The following is a 20,273-nucleotide window of genomic DNA, read 5'->3' as shown; positions in this document are numbered from 1 at the left end:
TGACATTTCACATTCTTAAAATTAAGTGGTGGTCCTAACTGACTTAAGACAGGGCATTTTTACTAGGATTAAATGTCAGGAATTGTGAAAAACTGAGTTGAAATGTATTTGGCTAAGGTGTATGTAAGCGTCCAACTTCAGCTGTATATAAAATCGAGCACACAGCCATAGACCAACATTGGCAGTAGAAAGGCCTTGCTGTGAAGAGCTCAGTGACTTCCAACGTGCCATCGTCATAGGATGCCACCTTTCCAACTTATCAGTTAGTCAAATGCCTTCCCTGAGAGACCTGCCCCGGGTCAATTTTAGGTGCTGTTATTGTAAAGTGGAAATGCCTAAGAGCAACAACGGCTCAGCCGCCAAGTAGTAGGGCACATAAGATAGCCTAAGATAACCATGCACAATGCCAAGCGTCTGCTGAAGTGGAGTAAAGCTCGCCGCCATTGGACTCTGGAGGAGTGGAAACATGTTCTCTGGAGTGATGAATCACGCTTCAGCATCTGGCAGTCCGACAGACAAATATGGTTTTGGAGGATGCCAGGAGAACGCTACCTGCCCCAATGCATAGTGCCAACTCTAAAGTTTGGTGGAGGAGGAATAATGGTCTGGGGCTGTTTTTCATTGTTCGGGCTAGGCCCCTTAGTTCCAGTGAAGGGAAATCTTAACACTACAGTATACAATGACATTATAGACGGTTCTGTGCTGTCAACTTCATTGCAACAGTTTGGGGAAGGCCCTTCCCTGTTTCAGCATGACGAAGCCCTTGTGAACAAAGCGAGGTCCATACAGAAATGGTTTTTCAAGATCGGTGTAGAAGTATTTGACTGGCCTGCACAGATCCCTGACCTCAACCCCATCGAACACCTTTGGGATGAATTGGAACGCGAACTGCGAGACAGGCCTCATCGCCCAATATCAGTGCTCGACCTCACTAATGCTCTTGTCGCTGACTGGAAGAAAGTGCCCACAGCAATGTTCCAAGATCTAGTGGAAAGTCTTCTCAGAAGAGTGGAGGCTGATATAGCAGCAAAGGGGGGTCAACTCCATATTAATGCCCATGATTTTGGAATTAGATGTTTGACGAGCAGGTGTCCACTTACTTTTGGTCATGTAGTGTATATTCTATTCTTAGTTACAATAAAAGTGACTCCAAAATGACGTAATACATTGATTATCATTCATTTCTATTAGGCACAAAATAATCTGAAACACAACCAAAACAAATAGTAAATGCATCCAACAAATGTTTAAAGTCACAACCTTGTTCCAGCCATTGTGTGCTCTGAATATGGGACCAAATATTTAGCATTTTACTCCTTTAATGCACATTTTGGTCCACTAAAATGAGGGTGGGGGGGGACTATGTACAAAAAGTGCTGTCATTTCTAAACGGATCATCTGATATGGATGAAAATATCCTCAAATTAAATTTGACGGCCTGCAAATTTACCTCATTCAAAGTGCTGGAGTACAGAGCCAAAACAAAACGAAAATATGTCACTGTCCCAATACTTTTGGAGCTCACTGTATATATTTTATTGTATCATATTTTTTGGAGTGCGGCAACAATTTGCTAAATTAATATAGGGGAAACACTGCAGGTTTTGCTTCATATCTTTGTTCAGAAGTTCTTGTTTATTTGATGGTATTTTTATCAAAGACTAGTGTTGAGTGACATTTGTTTGGTCGAGATTTACACAAACTCTCTCACAATGTGTGCTGGATTGCACAAGTCTGTCAATGTCAATATTTGAAGACACTCTATTGTCTTTTGTTCCTCAAACCCCCTTTCTTGCACACACAGAGCCCGCAATCATCAGAAACCTCATGTCCACTGAAATCACAACAGCATCTGTGTCTCTGAGCTGGACTGAACCATTCGGAAACAGATCCTTCTACAGAGTAGAATGGACTGATGGCAATACCAATGGCAGTCAGAATATCCCAGAAACCTCTTTTAATGTTACTGCTCTCACTGCTGGAGTGCAGTACCTCTTCACAGTCACTGCAGTGGCTGGAGATAACACAACTGTAGGACAGAGCAAGACGGTTTCTAAGTATACAAGTAAGTAACTCAGATACTTTAGTGTTGGATTGTTTCAATGCCACAGACACTATTCATATTTATTGATATGTTAGTTGTTTGGATCCAAGAACGTGATGATTTGAAAGTTGCCTTGTCTGTGTAGAATGGATGGATGGCAGTAGAGATATGAATGAAACGACCAATGAGACCACCTTTAACTTAACTGAGCTGACTGCTGGAGTGAAGTACACATTCAGGGTGCTTGCAATTAATGGGGATGAGATGACTGAAGGCAATATTTGATATTATTGATTTGCGGAACTCTTGGTGTTAATGAACATTTTTCATGTCTCGAGACTGATCAATCCCTCTGGAAAGTGGATATTAGAGGCTGATCCATCCCTCTGGGAAGTGTATATTAGAGCCTGATCCATCCCTCTGGGAAGTGTATATTAGAGGATGATCCATCCCTCTGGGCAGTGTATATTAGTGGCTGATCCATCCCTCTGGGAAGTGTATATTAGAGGATGATCCATCCCTCTGGGAAGTGTATATTAGAGGCTGATCCATCCCTCTGGGAAGTGTATATTAGAGGCTGATCCATCCCTCTGGGAAGTGTATATTAGAGGATGATCCATCCCTCTGGGAAGTGTATATTAGAGGCTGTTCCATCCCTCTGGGCAGTGTATATTAGAGGATGATCCATCCCTCTGGGAAGTGTATATTAGAGGATGATCCATCCCTCTGGGAAGTGTATATTGTACCATTTAAAGGCCCAGTGCAGTCAACATTTGGATTTTTGTGTTTTATATATATTTCCACACTATGAGGTTGGAATAATACTGTGAAATTGTGAAAATTATGATCATGCCTTTTTAGTGTAAGAGCTGTTTGGAATGTCAGTCTGTTTTGGTTGGGTGACTTTTTGGCCTGAATGGTGCCATATCCAGGAGCTAAATTTATTAAAAATATTATTCAGTTTGTTTTTGAACATTTGAATTGAAAACAATGACAGTAAGGTACCGAATTGTTACCCAGAAAAGATTCAATATTGAGAAACAAATAGCTACATTGATCTTTTAATACAGATGTCTCTCAAGATATAATATTTTCTGTTATCCCGTAAAATCAAATTCCTTGCTCACATAAGAACCTGAAGTCATCAGGAACCTCTTTGTCTCTGAATTCACAACATCATCTGTGTCTCTGAGCTGGATTGAACCATTGGGAAACAGCTCCTTCTATAGAGTAGAGTAGACTGATGGCAGTAGAGATATGAATTGAACTACCATTGAGACAGCCTTTAATGTAACTGAGCTAACTGCTGAAGTGCAGTACAGACTCATAGTTGCTGCAGTCGCTGCTGATAAGACTACTGAAGGATTACCCATCATTTTTAACCAGTATATCTGTCAGTCACTGTAGTTTTGGTTCACATAATTCTCTCTTTTGAAGGGAGTGTAGACTCCAACTGATCCAGAATATTTAGGAAATGTGTTTATCTGCAATCAACTGCAACATTGGGCTTGGATAGTATGATTAAGTACTTGTCCTTTATTGAAAACTCCATTTTTTGTCCCCAAAACGTTTCCTGTCATTGATAATGCTTACTATCTTTAAATATGTTTTCAGAGGTACCATTTTTGTGTCCTACATACATACCTTAAATGTATGTAGAATTTGCATGCTTCTGATTATATACATAGAGTATTTGGTTAGTACCATGAATAATAATGATCCTGGTGATCTTTTCCCAAAATATAACTTTCTTGCACACACAGAGCCTGCAGTCATCAGGAACCTGACTGTCTCTGAAATCACAACATCATCTGTGTCTCTGAGCTGGATTGAACCATTGGGAAACAGCTCCTTCTATAGAGTAGAATGGACTGGTGGCAGTAGAGATATGAATACAACTACCAATGAGACAGCCTTTAATGTAACTGAGCTGACTGCTGGAGTGAAATACACATTCAAGGTCACTGCAGTGGCTGGTGATAATATAACTAAAGGAAAAGCTCAGGAGAAAGCACTCTTTACAAGTAAGCCTTTTCATTGGATTGGTCTTAATATTTTCTCTGAAGTGTAACCATGTAATAATTATGTTAATATCTGTATTCAACAATGAGAGGGCAATAAGAGGAAGAGTAAGGTCCTCTTTCTTTTTTTGAATCAAAAGTAATGAAATCCTGGGATAGAGTACTGTAGGCAGGTACTAGGTAATCTAATGGTATGGTCTTCTCCCAAAATGAACATTTCTTGCATGCACAGAACCTGAAGTCATCAGGAACCTTACTGTCTCTGAAATCACAACATCATCTGTGTCTCTGAGCTGGATTGAACCATTGGGAAACAGCTTCTTCTATAGATTAGAATGGACTGGTGGCAATAGAGATATGAATACAACTACCAATGAGACAGCCTTTAATGTAACTGAGCTGACTGCTGGAGTGAAATACACATTCCAGATCACTGCAGTGGCTGGAGATGAGATGACTGAAGGCAAACATATCAGTGTTTCACTCTTTACAAGTAAGATGAAGTTTAAATTGTCTGGACTCTATTTCTTAACTGCTTAATGCAACATTCTGTATCTGATATTTTTGAGTTGTAGAACTCTTGGTGTTAACGGACATTTTTCATGTCTCGAGGCTGATCCATCCCTCTGGGCAGTGTATATTAGAGGATGATCCATCCCTCTGGGCAGTGTATATTAGAGGCTGTTCCATCCCTCTGGGCAGTGTATATTAGAGGATGATCCATCCCTCTGGGAAGTGTATATTAGAGGATGATCCATCCCTCTGGGAAGTGTATATTGTACCATTTAAAGGCCCAGTGCAGTCAACATTTGGATTTTTGTGTTTTATATATATTTCCACACTATGAGGTTGGAATAATACTGTGAAATTGTGAAAATTATGATAATGCCTTTTTAGTGTAAGAGCTTTTTGGAATGTCAGTCTGTTTTGGTTGGGTGACTTTTTGGCCTGAATGGTGCCATATCCAGGAGCAAAATTTATTAAAAATATTAAAAATATTATCCAGTTTGTTTTTGAACATTTGAAATGAAAACAATGACAGTAAGGTACCGAATTGTTACCCAGAAAAGATTCAATATTGAGAAACAAATAGCTACATTGATCTTTTAATACAGATGTCTTTCAAGATATAATATTTTCTGTTATCCCGTAAAATCAAATTCCTTGCACACACAGAGCCTGCAGTCATCAGGAACCTGACTGTCTCTGAAATCACAACATCATCTGTGTCTCTGAGCTGGATTGAACCATTGGGAAACAGCTCCTTCTATAGAGTAGAATGGACTGGTGGCAGTAGAGATATGAATACAACTACCAATGAGACAGCCTTTAATGTAACTGAGCTGACTGCTGGAGTGAAATACACATTCAAGGTCACTGCAGTGGCTGGTGATAATATAACTAAAGGAAAAGCTCAGGAGAAAGCACTCTTTACAAGTAAGCTTTTTCATTGGATTGGTCTTAATATTTTCTCTGAAGTGTAACCATGTAATGATTATGTTAATATCTGTATTCAACAATGAGAGGGCAATAAGAGGAAGAGTAAGGTCCTCTTTCTTTTTTTGAATCAAAAGTAATGAAATCCTGGGATAGAGTACTGTAGGCAGGTACTAGGTAATCTAATGGTATGGTCTTCTCCCAAAATGAACATTTCTTGCATGCACAGAACCTGAAGTCATCAGGAACCTTACTGTCTCTGAAATCACAACATCATCTGTGTCTCTGAGCTGGATTGAACCATTGGGAAACAGCTCCTTCTATAGATTAGAATGGACTGGTGGCAATAGAGATATGAATACAACTACCAATGAGACAGCCTTTAATGTAACTGAGCTGACTGCTGGAGTGAAATACACATTCCAGATCACTGCAGTGGCTGGAGATGAGATGACTGAAGGCAAACATATCAGTGTTTCACTCTTTACAAGTAAGATGAAGTTTAAATTGTCTGGACTCTATTTCTTAACTGCTTAATGCAACATTCTGTATCTGATATTTTTGAGTTGTAGAACTCTTGGTGTTAACGGACATTTTTCATGTCTCGAGGCTGATCCATCCCTCTGGGCAGTGTATATTAGAGGATTATCCATCCCTCTGGGCAGTGTATATTAGAGGATGATCCATCCCTCTGGGAAGTGTATATTAGAGGATGATCCATCCCTCTGGGAAGTGTATATTGTCTCATTTAAAGGCCCAGTGCAGTCAACATTTGGATTTTTGTGTTTTATATATATTTCCACACTATGAGGTTGGAATAATACTGTGAAATTGTGAAAATTATGATCATGCCTTTTTAGTGTAAGAGCTGTTTGGAATGTCAGTCTGTTTTGGTTGGGTGACTTTTTGGCCTGAATGGTGCCATATCCAGGAGCTAAATTTATTAAAAATATTAAAAATATTATCCAGTTTGTTTTTGAACATTTGAAATGAAAACAATGACAGTAAGGTACCGAATTGTTACCCAGAAAAGATTCAATATTGAGAAACAAATAGCTACATTGATCTTTTAATACAGATGTCTTTCAAGATATAATATTTTCTGTTATCCCGTAAAATCAAATTCCTTGCTCACATAAGAACCTGAAGTCATCAGGAACCTCTTTGTCTCTGAAATCACAACATCATCTGTGTCTCTGAGCTGGATTGAACCATTGGGAAACAGCTCCTTCTATAGAGTAGAGTGGACTGATGGCAGTAGAGATATGAATTGAACTACCATTGAGACAGCCTTTAATGTAACTGAGCTAACTGCTGAAGTGCAGTACAGACTCATAGTTGCTGCAGTCGCTGCTGATAAGACTACTGAAGGATTACCCATCATTTTTAACCAGTATATCTGTCAGTCACTGTAGTTTTGGTTCACATAATTCTCTCTTTTGAAGGGAGTGTAGACTCCAACTGATCCAGAATATTTAGGAAATGTGTTTATCTGCAATCAACTGCAACATTGGGCTTGGATAGTATGATTAAGTACTTGTCCTTTATTGAAAACTCCATTTTTTGTCCCCAAAACGTTTCATGTCATTGATAATGCTTACTATCTTTAAATATGTTTTCAGAGGTACCATTTTTGTGTCCTACATACGTACCTTAAATGTATGTAGAATTCGCATGCTTCTGATTATATACATAGAGTATTTGGTTAGTACCATGAATAATAATGATCCTGGTGATCTTTTCCCAAAATATAACTTTCTTGCACACACAGAGCCTGCAGTCATCAGGAACCTGACTGTCTCTGAAATCACAACATCATCTGTGTCTCTGAGCTGGATTGAACCATTGGGAAACAGCTCCTTCTATAGAGTAGAATGGACTGGTGGCAGTAGAGATATGAATACAACTACCAATGAGACAGCCTTTAATGTAACTGAGCTGACTGCTGGAGTGAAATACACATTCAAGGTCACTGCAGTGGCTGGTGATAATATAACTAAAGGAAAAGCTCAGGAGAAAGCACTCTTTACAAGTAAGCCTTTTCTTTGGATTGGTCTTAATATTTTCTCTGAAGTGTAACCATGTAATAATTATGTTAATATCTGTATTCAACAATGAGAGGGCAATAAGAGGAAGAGTAAGGTCCTCTTTCTTTCTTTGAATCAAAAGTAATGAAATCCTGGGATAGAGTACTGTAGGCAGGTACTAGGTAATCTAATGGTATGGTCTTCTCCCAAAATGTACATTTCTTGCATGCACAGAACCTGAAGTCATCAGGAACCTTACTGTCTCTGAAATCACAACATCATCTGTGTCTCTGAGCTGGATTGAACCATTGGGAAACAGCTCCTTCTATAGAGTAGAATGGACTGGTGGCAATAGAGATATGAATACAACTACCAATGAGACAGCCTTTAATGTAACTGAGCTGACTGCTGGAGTGAAATACACATTCCAGATCACTGCAGTGGCTGGAGATGAGATGACTGAAGGCAAACATATCAGTGTTTCACTCTTTACAAGTAAGATGAAGTTTAAATTGTCTGGACTCTATTTCTTAACTGCTTAATGCAACATTCTGTATCTGATATTTTTGAGTTGTAGAACTCTTGGCGTTAACGGACATTTTTCATGTCTCGAGGTTGATCCATCCCTCTGGGCAGTGTATATTAGAGGATGATCCATCCCTCTGGGCAGTGTATATTAGAGGCTGTTCCATCCCTCTAGGCAGTGTATATTAGAGGATGATCCATCCCTCTGGGAAGTGTATATTAGAGGCTGTTCCATCCCTCTGGGCAGTGTATATTAGAGGCTGATCCATCCCTCTGGGCAGTGTATATTAGAGGATGATCCATCCCTCTGGGAAGTGTATATTAGAGGATGATCCATCCCTCTGGGAAGTGTATATTGTCTCATTTAAAGGCCCAGTGCAGTCAACATTTGGATTTTTGTGTTTTATATATATTTCCACACTATGAGGTTGGAATAATACTGTGAAATTGTGAAAATTATGATCATGCCTTTTTAGTGTAAGAGCTGTTTGGAATGTCAGTCTGTTTTGGTTGGGTGACTTTTTGGCCTGAATGGTGCCATATCCAGGAGCTAAATTTATTAAAAATATTAAAAATATTATCCAGTTTGTTTTTGAACATTTGAAATGAAAACAATGACAGTAAGGTACCGAATTGTTACCCAGAAAAGATTCAATATTGAGAAACAAATAGCTACATTGATCTTTTAATACAGATGTCTTTCAAGATATAATATTTTCTGTTATCCCGTAAAATCAAATTCCTTGCTCACATAAGAACCTGAAGTCATCAGGAACCTCTTTGTCTCTGAAATCACAACATCATCTGTGTCTCTGAGCTGGATTGAACCATTGGGAAACAGCTCCTTCTATAGAGTAGAGTGGACTGATGGCAGTAGAGATATGAATTGAACTACCATTGAGACAGCCTTTAATGTAACTGAGCTAACTGCTGAAGTGCAGTACAGACTCATAGTTGCTGCAGTCGCTGCTGATAAGACTACTGAAGGATTACCCATCATTTTTAACCAGTATATCTGTCAGTCACTGTAGTTTTGGTTCACATAATTCTCTCTTTTGAAGGGAGTGTAGACTCCAACTGATCCAGAATATTTAGGAAATGTGTTTATCTGCAATCAACTGCAACATTGGGCTTGGATAGTATGATTAAGTACTTGTCCTTTATTGAAAACTCCATTTTTTGTCCCCAAAACGTTTCATGTCATTGATAATGCTTACTATCTTTAAATATGTTTTCAGAGGTACCATTTTTGTGTCCTACATACGTACCTTAAATGTATGTAGAATTCGCATGCTTCTGATTATATACATAGAGTATTTGGTTAGTACCATGAATAATAATGATCCTGGTGATCTTTTCCCAAAATATAACTTTCTTGCACACACAGAGCCTGCAGTCATCAGGAACCTGACTGTCTCTGAAATCACAACATCATCTGTGTCTCTGAGCTGGATTGAACCATTGGGAAACAGCTCCTTCTATAGAGTAGAATGGACTGGTGGCAGTAGAGATATGAATACAACTACCAATGAGACAGCCTTTAATGTAACTGAGCTGACTGCTGGAGTGAAATACACATTCAAGGTCACTGCAGTGGCTGGTGATAATATAACTAAAGGAAAAGCTCAGGAGAAAGCACTCTTTACAAGTAAGCCTTTTCTTTGGATTGGTCTTAATATTTTCTCTGAAGTGTAACCATGTAATAATTATGTTAATATCTGTATTCAACAATGAGAGGGCAATAAGAGGAAGAGTAAGGTCCTCTTTCTTTCTTTGAATCAAAAGTAATGAAATCCTGGGATAGAGTACTGTAGGCAGGTACTAGGTAATCTAATGGTATGGTCTTCTCCCAAAATGTACATTTCTTGCATGCACAGAACCTGAAGTCATCAGGAACCTTACTGTCTCTGAAATCACAACATCATCTGTGTCTCTGAGCTGGATTGAACCATTGGGAAACAGCTCCTTCTATAGAGTAGAATGGACTGGTGGCAATAGAGATATGAATACAACTACCAATGAGACAGCCTTTAATGTAACTGAGCTGACTGCTGGAGTGAAATACACATTCCAGATCACTGCAGTGGCTGGAGATGAGATGACTGAAGGCAAACATATCAGTGTTTCACTCTTTACAAGTAAGATGAAGTTTAAATTGTCTGGACTCTATTTCTTAACTGCTTAATGCAACATTCTGTATCTGATATTTTTGAGTTGTAGAACTCTTGGCGTTAACGGACATTTTTCATGTCTCGAGGTTGATCCATCCCTCTGGGCAGTGTATATTAGAGGATGATCCATCCCTCTGGGCAGTGTATATTAGAGGCTGTTCCATCCCTCTAGGCAGTGTATATTAGAGGATGATCCATCCCTCTGGGAAGTGTATATTAGAGGCTGTTCCATCCCTCTGGGCAGTGTATATTAGAGGCTGATCCATCCCTCTGGGCAGTGTATATTAGAGGATGATCCATCCCTCTGGGAAGTGTATATTAGAGGATGATCCATCCCTCTGGGAAGTGTATATTGTCTCATTTAAAGGCCCAGTGCAGTCAACATTTGGATTTTTGTGTTTTATATATATTTCCACACTATGAGGTTGGAATAATACTGTGAAATTGTGAAAATTATGATCATGCCTTTTTAGTGTAAGAGCTGTTTGGAATGTCAGTCTGTTTTGGTTGGGTGACTTTTTGGCCTGAATGGTGCCATATCCAGGAGCTAAATTTATTAAAAATATTAAAAATATTATCCAGTTTGTTTTTGAACATTTGAAATGAAAACAATGACAGTAAGGTACCGAATTGTTACCCAGAAAAGATTCAATATTGAGAAACAAATAGCTACATTGATCTTTTAATACAGATGTCTTTCAAGATATAATATTTTCTGTTATCCCGTAAAATCAAATTCCTTGCTCACATAAGAACCTGAAGTCATCAGGAACCTCTTTGTCTCTGAAATCACAACATCATCTGTGTCTCTGAGCTGGATTGAACCATTGGGAAACAGCTCCTTCTATAGAGTAGAGTGGACTGATGGCAGTAGAGATATGAATTGAACTACCATTGAGACAGCCTTTAATGTAACTGAGCTAACTGCTGAAGTGCAGTACAGACTCATAGTTGCTGCAGTCGCTGCTGATAAGACTACTGAAGGATTACCCATCATTTTTAACCAGTATATCTGTCAGTCACTGTAGTTTTGGTTCACATAATTCTCTCTTTTGAAGGGAGTGTAGACTCCAACTGATCCAGAATATTTAGGAAATGTGTTTATCTGCAATCAACTGCAACATTGGGCTTGGATAGTATGATTAAGTACTTGTCCTTTATTGAAAACTCCATTTTTGTCCCCAAAACGTTTCATGTCATTGATAATGCTTACTATCTTTAAATATGTTTTCAGAGGTACCATTTTTGTGTCCTACATACGTACCTTAAATGTATGTAGAATTCGCATGCTTCTGATTATATACATAGAGTATTTGGTTAGTACCATGAATAATAATGATCCTGGTGATCTTTTCCCAAAATATAACTTTCTTGCACACACAGAGCCTGCAGTCATCAGGAACCTGACTGTCTCTGAAATCACAACATCATCTGTGTCTCTGAGCTGGATTGAACCATTGGGAAACAGCTCCTTCTATAGAGTAGAATGGACTGGTGGCAGTAGAGATATGAATACAACTACCAATGAGACAGCCTTTAATGTAACTGAGCTGACTGCTGGAGTGAAATACACATTCAAGGTCACTGCAGTGGCTGGTGATAATATAACTAAAGGAAAAGCTCAGGAGAAAGCACTCTTTACAAGTAAGCCTTTTCATTGGATTGGTCTTAATATTTTCTCTGAAGTGTAACCATGTAATAATTATGTTAATATCTGTATTCAACAATGAGAGGGCAATAAGAGGAAGAGTAAGGTCCTCTTTCTTTCTTTGAATCAAAAGTAATGAAATCCTGGGATAGAGTACTGTAGGCAGGTACTAGGTAATCTAATGGTATGGTCTTCTCCCAAAATGTACATTTCTTGCATGCACAGAACCTGAAGTCATCAGGAACCTTACTGTCTCTGAAATCACAACATCATCTGTGTCTCTGAGCTGGATTGAACCATTGGGAAACAGCTCCTTCTATAGAGTAGAATGGACTGGTGGCAATAGAGATATGAATACAACTACCAATGAGACAGCCTTTAATGTAACTGAGCTGACTGCTGGAGTGAAATACACATTCCAGATCACTGCAGTGGCTGGAGATGAGATGACTGAAGGCAAACATATCAGTGTTTCACTCTTTACAAGTAAGATGAAGTTTAAATTGTCTGGACTCTATTTCTTAACTGCTTAATGCAACATTCTGTATCTGATATTTTTGAGTTGTAGAACTCTTGGCGTTAACGGACATTTTTCATGTCTCGAGGTTGATCCATCCCTCTGGGCAGTGTATATTAGAGGATGATCCATCCCTCTGGGCAGTGTATATTAGAGGCTGTTCCATCCCTCTAGGCAGTGTATATTAGAGGATGATCCATCCCTCTGGGAAGTGTATATTAGAGGCTGTTCCATCCCTCTGGGCAGTGTATATTAGAGGCTGATCCATCCCTCTGGGCAGTGTATATTAGAGGATGATCCATCCCTCTGGGAAGTGTATATTAGAGGATGATCCATCCCTCTGGGAAGTGTATATTGTCTCATTTAAAGGCCCAGTGCAGTCAACATTTGGATTTTTGTGTTTTATATATATTTCCACACTATGAGGTTGGAATAATACTGTGAAATTGTGAAAATTATGATCATGCCTTTTTAGTGTAAGAGCTGTTTGGAATGTCAGTCTGTTTTGGTTGGGTGACTTTTTGGCCTGAATGGTGCCATATCCAGGAGCTAAATTTATTAAAAATATTAAAAATATTATCCAGTTTGTTTTTGAACATTTGAAATGAAAACAATGACAGTAAGGTACCGAATTGTTACCCAGAAAAGATTCAATATTGAGAAACAAATAGCTACATTGATCTTTTAATACAGATGTCTTTCAAGATATAATATTTTCTGTTTTCCCGTAAAATCAAATTTCTTGCTCACATAAGAACCTGAAGTCATCAGGAACCTCTTTGTCTCTGAATTCACAACATCATCTGTGTCTCTGAGCTGGATTGAACCATTGGGAAACAGCTCCTTCTATAGAGTAGAGTGGACTGATGGCAGTAGAGATATGAATTGAACTACCATTGAGACAGCCTTTAATGTAACTGAGCTAACTGCTGAAGTGCAGTACAGACTCATAGTTGCTGCAGTCGCTGCTGATAAGACTACTGAAGGATTACCCATCATTTTTAACCAGTATATCTGTCAGTCACTGTAGTTTTGGTTCACATAATTCTCTCTTTTGAAGGGAGTGTAGACTCCAACTGATCCAGAATATTTAGGAAATGTGTTATCTGCAATCAACTGCAACATTGGGCTTGGATAGTATGATTAAGTACTTGTCCTTTATTGAAAACTCCATTTTTTGTCCCCAAAACGTTTCATGTCATTGATAATGCTTACTATCTTTAAATATGTTTTCAGAGGTACCATTTTTGTGTCCTACATACGTACCTTAAATGTATGTAGAATTCGCATGCTTCTGATTATATACATAGAGTATTTGGTTAGTACCATGAATAATAATGATCCTGGTGATCTTTTCCCAAAATATAACTTTCTTGCACACACAGAGCCTGCAGTCATCAGGAACCTGACTGTCTCTGAAATCACAACATCATCTGTGTCTCTGAGCTGGATTGAACCATTGGGAAACAGCTCCTTCTATAGAGTAGAATGGACTGGTGGCAGTAGAGATATGAATACAACTACCAATGAGACAGCCTTTAATGTAACTGAGCTGACTGCTGGAGTGAAATACACATTCAAGGTCACTGCAGTGGCTGGTGATAATATAACTAAAGGAAAAGCTCAGGAGAAAGCACTCTTTACAAGTAAGCCTTTTCATTGGATTGGTCTTAATATTTTCTCTGAAGTGTAACCATGTAATAATTATGTTAATATCTGTATTCAACAATGAGAGGGCAATAAGAGGAAGAGTAAGGTCCTCTTTCTTTCTTTGAATCAAAAGTAATGAAATCCTGGGATAGAGTACTGTAGGCAGGTACTAGGTAATCTAATGGTATGGTCTTCTCCCAAAATGTACATTTCTTGCATGCACAGAACCTGAAGTCATCAGGAACCTTACTGTCTCTGAAATCACAACATCATCTGTGTCTCTGAGCTGGATTGAACCATTGGGAAACAGCTCCTTCTATAGAGTAGAATGGACTGGTGGCAATAGAGATATGAATACAACTACCAATGAGACAGCCTTTAATGTAACTGAGCTGACTGCTGGAGTGAAATACACATTCCAGATCACTGCAGTGGCTGGAGATGAGATGACTGAAGGCAAACATATCAGTGTTTCACTCTTTACAAGTAAGATGAAGTTTAAATTGTCTGGACTCTATTTCTTAACTGCTTAATGCAACATTCTGTATCTGATATTTTTGAGTTGTAGAACTCTTGGCGTTAACGGACATTTTTCATGTCTCGAGGTTGATCCATCCCTCTGGGCAGTGTATATTAGAGGATGATCCATCCCTCTGGGCAGTGTATATTAGAGGCTGTTCCATCCCTCTAGGCAGTGTATATTAGAGGATGATCCATCCCTCTGGGAAGTGTATATTAGAGGCTGTTCCATCCCTCTGGGCAGTGTATATTAGAGGCTGATCCATCCCTCTGGGCAGTGTATATTAGAGGATGATCCATCCCTCTGGGAAGTGTATATTAGAGGATGATCCATCCCTCTGGGAAGTGTATATTGTCTCATTTAAAGGCCCAGTGCAGTCAACATTTGGATTTTTGTGTTTTATATATATTTCCACACTATGAGGTTGGAATAATACTGTGAAATTGTGAAAATTATGATCATGCCTTTTTAGTGTAAGAGCTGTTTGGAATGTCAGTCTGTTTTGGTTGGGTGACTTTTTGGCCTGAATGGTGCCATATCCAGGAGCTAAATTTATTAAAAATATTAAAAATATTATCCAGTTTGTTTTTGAACATTTGAAATGAAAACAATGACAGTAAGGTACCGAATTGTTACCCAGAAAAGATTCAATATTGAGAAACAAATAGCTACATTGATCTTTTAATACAGATGTCTTTCAAGATATAATATTTTCTGTTTTCCCGTAAAATCAAATTTCTTGCTCACATAAGAACCTGAAGTCATCAGGAACCTCTTTGTCTCTGAATTCACAACATCATCTGTGTCTCTGAGCTGGATTGAACCATTGGGAAACAGCTCCTTCTATAGAGTAGAGTGGACTGATGGCAGTAGAGATATGAATTGAACTACCATTGAGACAGCCTTTAATGTAACTGAGCTAACTGCTGAAGTGCAGTACAGACTCATAGTTGCTGCAGTCGCTGCTGATAAGACTACTGAAGGATTACCCATCATTTTTAACCAGTATATCTGTCAGTCACTGTAGTTTTGGTTCACATAATTCTCTCTTTTGAAGGGAGTGTAGACTCCAACTGATCCAGAATATTTAGGAAATGTGTTATCTGCAATCAACTGCAACATTGGGCTTGGATAGTATGATTAAGTACTTGTCCTTTATTGAAAACTCCATTTTTTGTCCCCAAAACGTTTCATGTCATTGATAATGCTTACTATCTTTAAATATGTTTTCAGAGGTACCATTTTTGTGTCCTACATACGTACCTTAAATGTATGTAGAATTCGCATGCTTCTGATTATATACATAGAGTATTTGGTTAGTACCATGAATAATAATGATCCTGGTGATCTTTTCCCAAAATATAACTTTCTTGCACACACAGAGCCTGCAGTCATCAGGAACCTGACTGTCTCTGAAATCACAACATCATCTGTGTCTCTGAGCTGGATTGAACCATTGGGAAACAGCTCCTTCTATAGAGTAGAATGGACTGGTGGCAGTAGAGATATGAATACAACTACCAATGAGACAGCCTTTAATGTAACTGAGCTGACTGCTGGAGTGAAATACACATTCAAGGTCACTGCAGTGGCTGGTGATAATATAACTAAAGGAAAAGCTCAGGAGAAAGCACTCTTTACAAGTAAGCCTTTTCATTGGATTGGTCTTAATATTTTCTCTGAAGTGTAACCATGTAATAATTATGTTAATATCTGTATTCAACAATGAGAGGGCAATAAGAGGAAGAGTAAGGTCCTCTTTCTTTCTTTGAATCAAAAGTAATGAAATCCTGGGACAGAGTACTGTAGGCAGGTACTAGGTAATCTAATGGTATGGTCTTCTCCCAAAATGTACATTTCTTCCATGCACAGAACCTGAAGTCATCAGGAACCTTACTGTCTCTGAAATCACAACATCATCTGTGTCTCTGAGCTGGATTGAACCATTGGGAAACAGCTCCTTCTATAGAGTAGAATGGACTGGTGGCAGTAGAGATATGAATACAACTACCAATGAGACAGCCTTTAATGTAACTGAGCTGACTGCTGGAGTGAAATACACATTCCAGATCACTGCAGTGGCTGGAGATGAGATGACTGAAGGCAAACATATCAGTGTTTCACTCTTTACAAGTAAGATGAAGTTTAAATTGTCTGGACTCTATTTCTTAACTGCTTAATGCAACATTCTGTATCTGATATTTTTGAGTTGTAGAACTCTTGGTGTTAACGGACATTTTTCATGTCTCGAGGCTGATCCATCCCTCTGGGCAGTGTATATTAGAGGCTGATCCATCCCTCTGGGCAGTGTATATTAGAGGATGATCCATCCCTCTGGGCAGTGTATATTAGAGGATGATCCATCCCTCTGGGAAGTGTATATTAGAGGATGATCCATCCCTCTGGGAAGTGTATATTGTCTCATTTAAAGGCCCAGTGCAGTCAACATTTGGATTTTTGTGTTTTATATATATTTCCACACTATGAGGTTGGAATAATACTGTGAAATTGTGAAAATTATGATCATGCCTTTTTAGTGTAAGAGCTGTTTGGAATGTCAGTCTGTTTTGGTTGGGTGACTTTTTGGCCTGAATGGTGCCATATCCAGGAGCTAAATTTCTTAAAAATATAAAAAATATTATCCAGTTTGTTTTTGAACATTTGAAATGAAAACAATGACAGTAAGGTACCGAATTGTTACCCAGAAAAGATTCAATATTGAGAAACAAATAGCTACATTGATCTTTTAATACAGATGTCTTTCAAGATATAATATTTTCTGTTATCCCGTAAAATCAAATTCCTTGCTCACATAAGAACCTGAAGTCATCAGGAACCTCTTTGTCTCTGAATTCACAACATCATCTGTGTCTCTGAGCTGGATTGAACCATTGGGAAACAGCTCCTTCTATAGAGTAGAGTGGACTGATGGCAGTAGAGATATGAATTGAACTACCATTGAGACAGCCTTTAATGTAACTGAGCTAACTGCTGAAGTGCAGTACAGACTCATAGTTGCTGCAGTCGCTGCTGATAAGACTACTGAAGGATTACCCATCATTTTTAACCAGTATATCTGTCAGTCACTGTAGTTTTGGTTCACATAATTCTCTCTTTTGAAGGGAGTGTAGACTCCAACTGATCCAGAATATTTAGGAAATGTGTTATCTGCAATCAACTGCAACATTGGGCTTGGATAGTATGATTAAGTGCTTGTCCTTTATTGAAAACTCCTTTTTTTGTCCCCAAAACGTTTCATGTCATTGATAATGCTTACTATCTTTAAATATGTTTTCAGAGGTACCATTTTTGTGTCCTACATACATACCTTAAATGTATGTAGAATTTGCATGCTTCTGATTATATACATAGAGTATTTGGTTAGTACCATGAATAATAATGATCCTGGTGATCTTTTCCCAAAATATAACTTTCTTGCACACACAGAGCCTGCAGTCATCAGGAACCTGACTGTCTCTGAAATCACAACATCATCTGTGTCTCTGAGCTGGATTGAACCATTGGGAAACAGCTCCTTCTATAGAGTAGAGTGGACTGGTGGCAGTAGAGATATGAATACAACTACCAATGAGACAGCCTTTAATGTAACTGAGCTGACTGCTGGAGTGAAATACACATTCAAGGTCACTGCAGTGGCTGGTGATAATATAACTAAAGGAAAAGCTCAGGAGAAAGCACTCTTTACAAGTAAGCTTTTTCATTGGATTGGTCTTAATATTTTCTCTGAAGTGTAACCATGTAATGATTATGTTAATATCTGTATTCAACAATGAGAGGGCAATAAGAGGAAGAGTAAGGTCCTCTTTCTTTTTTTGAATCAAAAGTAATGAAATCCTGGGATAGAGTACTGTAGGCAGGTACTAGGTAATCGAATGGTATGGTCTTCTCCCAAAATGTACATTTCTTGCATGCACAGAACCTGAAGTCATCAGGAACCTTACTGTCTCTGAAATCACAACATCATCTGTGTCTCTGAGCTGGATTGAACCATTGGGAAACAGCTCCTTCTATAGAGTAGAATGGACTGGTGGCAATAGAGATATGAATACAACTACCAATGAGACAGCCTTTAATGTAACTGAGCTGACTGCTGGAGTGAAATACACATTCAAGGTCACTGCAGTGGCTGGTGATAATATAACTAAAGGAAAAGCTCAGGAGAAAGCACTCTTTACAAGTAAGCTTTTTCATTGGATTGGTCTTAATATTTTCTCTGAAGTGTAACCATGTAATGATTATGTTAATATCTGTATTCAACAATGAGAGGGCAATAAGAGGAAGAGTAAGGTCCTCTTTCTTTTTTTGAATCAAAAGTAATGAAATCCTGGGATAGAGTACTGTAGGCAGGTACTAGGTAATCGAATGGTATGGTCTTCTCCCAAAATGTACATTTATTGCATGCACAGAACCTGAAGTCATCAGGAACCTTACTGTCTCTGAAATCACAACATCATCTGTGTCTCTGAGCTGGATTGAACCATTGGGAAACAGCTCCTTCTATAGATTAGAATGGACTGGTGGCAATAGAGATATGAATACAACTACCAATGAGACAGCCTTTAATGTAACTGAGCTGACTGCTGGAGTGAAATACACATTCCAGATCACTGCAGTGGCTGGAGATGAGATGACTGAAGGCAAACATATCAGTGTTTCACTCTTTACAAGTAAGATGAAGTTTTAATTGTCTGGACTCTATTTCTTAACTGCTTAATGCAACATTCTGTATCTGATATTTTTGAGTTGTAGAACTCTTGGTGTTAACGGACATTTTTCAGGTCTGGAGGCTGATCCATCCCTCTGGTCAGTGTATATTTTGGCCTATAAAGGCCCAGTGTCGTCACGTGATTTTCCTGTGTATTGTATTTTTCTACACTGTGATGTTGGAATAATACTCTGAAATGGTGAAGATTATGTTAATTCCCTTTTAATGTAAGAGCTGTTTGAAAGAAAACGCCTGACATTTCAATCTGTTTTGGTGGGACGGAGTTTTGGCCTGCCCTGTGACATCACCCGGAGAATCATTTGTTTAAAGACCAATATGAACGAGTTCCAAAACTCTCTGCCAATAACAGCTAGTTTAAAGGTTTCCACAACCCCACTCAGACCTCTACTAGACAGTCTCAGCTAAATTCCTGCTTGACAAGTTGCTCTATTTGTAAATAACCTATATTTGTTCTTTTTTTGACCATTTAATTTAAAACAATCACAGTAAGTTACTTAATTGTTATCCAGACATGATTTGATATTGTGATGAAAATGGCGGCATTGTACTTTTAGTACTGATGTCTTTGAAGATATATTATTGTCTCGTGTAGACTTGAGTTTTTTCTGTTCTCGGCCCGTTGTCTTCTCCCCCATCAGCCCGTCCGCTTCCATCTTCTTCGAGCGGAGCAGGCAGTCCCGTTGCCCGAGCAACTCCGGACTCCACACAGACACAGCATTTACACCTGCTGCTCCAGAACCAGTACTGTTCATTTGCACAATGTCTCTTGATCACATTCGCTTGCAAATGTCCAAACTCCCCAAAAATTACATTCGGTAGCTCCTATATATGTATAACGTATTGAGCTGGACTGCCTCTCTTAATAAAAAATGCTTTCGTTTGTGCTCGTTGGCATATTTAGCTTGCAGCCTCCATGGAAATTTGCTATCATTTGTGCTAATCTTGTTAGCATTCTGGTAACAGACT

At 38.7% G+C, this 20,273-nt stretch overlaps 1 protein-coding gene across 1 annotated transcript in view; it reads left to right on the top strand.

The window, feature by feature from the left end:
• Positions 1-20,273, top strand: part of LOC135556901 (receptor-type tyrosine-protein phosphatase beta-like) — a 126,602-nt gene that overhangs the window by 80,416 nt on the left and 25,913 nt on the right. The window contains exons 12-23 of the mRNA XM_064990309.1: positions 1,805-2,065; positions 3,808-4,068; positions 4,298-4,558; positions 5,242-5,502; positions 7,274-7,534; positions 9,442-9,702; positions 11,609-11,869; positions 13,776-14,036; positions 15,943-16,203; positions 18,008-18,268; positions 18,498-18,758; positions 18,988-19,248. Of these exons, the coding sequence (XP_064846381.1) occupies positions 1,805-2,065; positions 3,808-4,068; positions 4,298-4,558; positions 5,242-5,502; positions 7,274-7,534; positions 9,442-9,702; positions 11,609-11,869; positions 13,776-14,036; positions 15,943-16,203; positions 18,008-18,268; positions 18,498-18,758; positions 18,988-19,248 (3,132 nt within the window). The remainder of the gene's footprint in view (positions 1-1,804; positions 2,066-3,807; positions 4,069-4,297; positions 4,559-5,241; positions 5,503-7,273; positions 7,535-9,441; positions 9,703-11,608; positions 11,870-13,775; positions 14,037-15,942; positions 16,204-18,007; positions 18,269-18,497; positions 18,759-18,987; positions 19,249-20,273) is intronic.

This window comes from Oncorhynchus masou, chromosome 15, assembly GCF_036934945.1.
Source record: "Oncorhynchus masou masou isolate Uvic2021 chromosome 15, UVic_Omas_1.1, whole genome shotgun sequence".
NCBI lineage: Eukaryota > Metazoa > Chordata > Actinopteri > Salmoniformes > Salmonidae > Oncorhynchus > Oncorhynchus masou.
The sequence above is the reverse complement of the archived record's forward strand: the minus strand, read 5'-3'. Positions and strand labels throughout refer to the sequence as shown.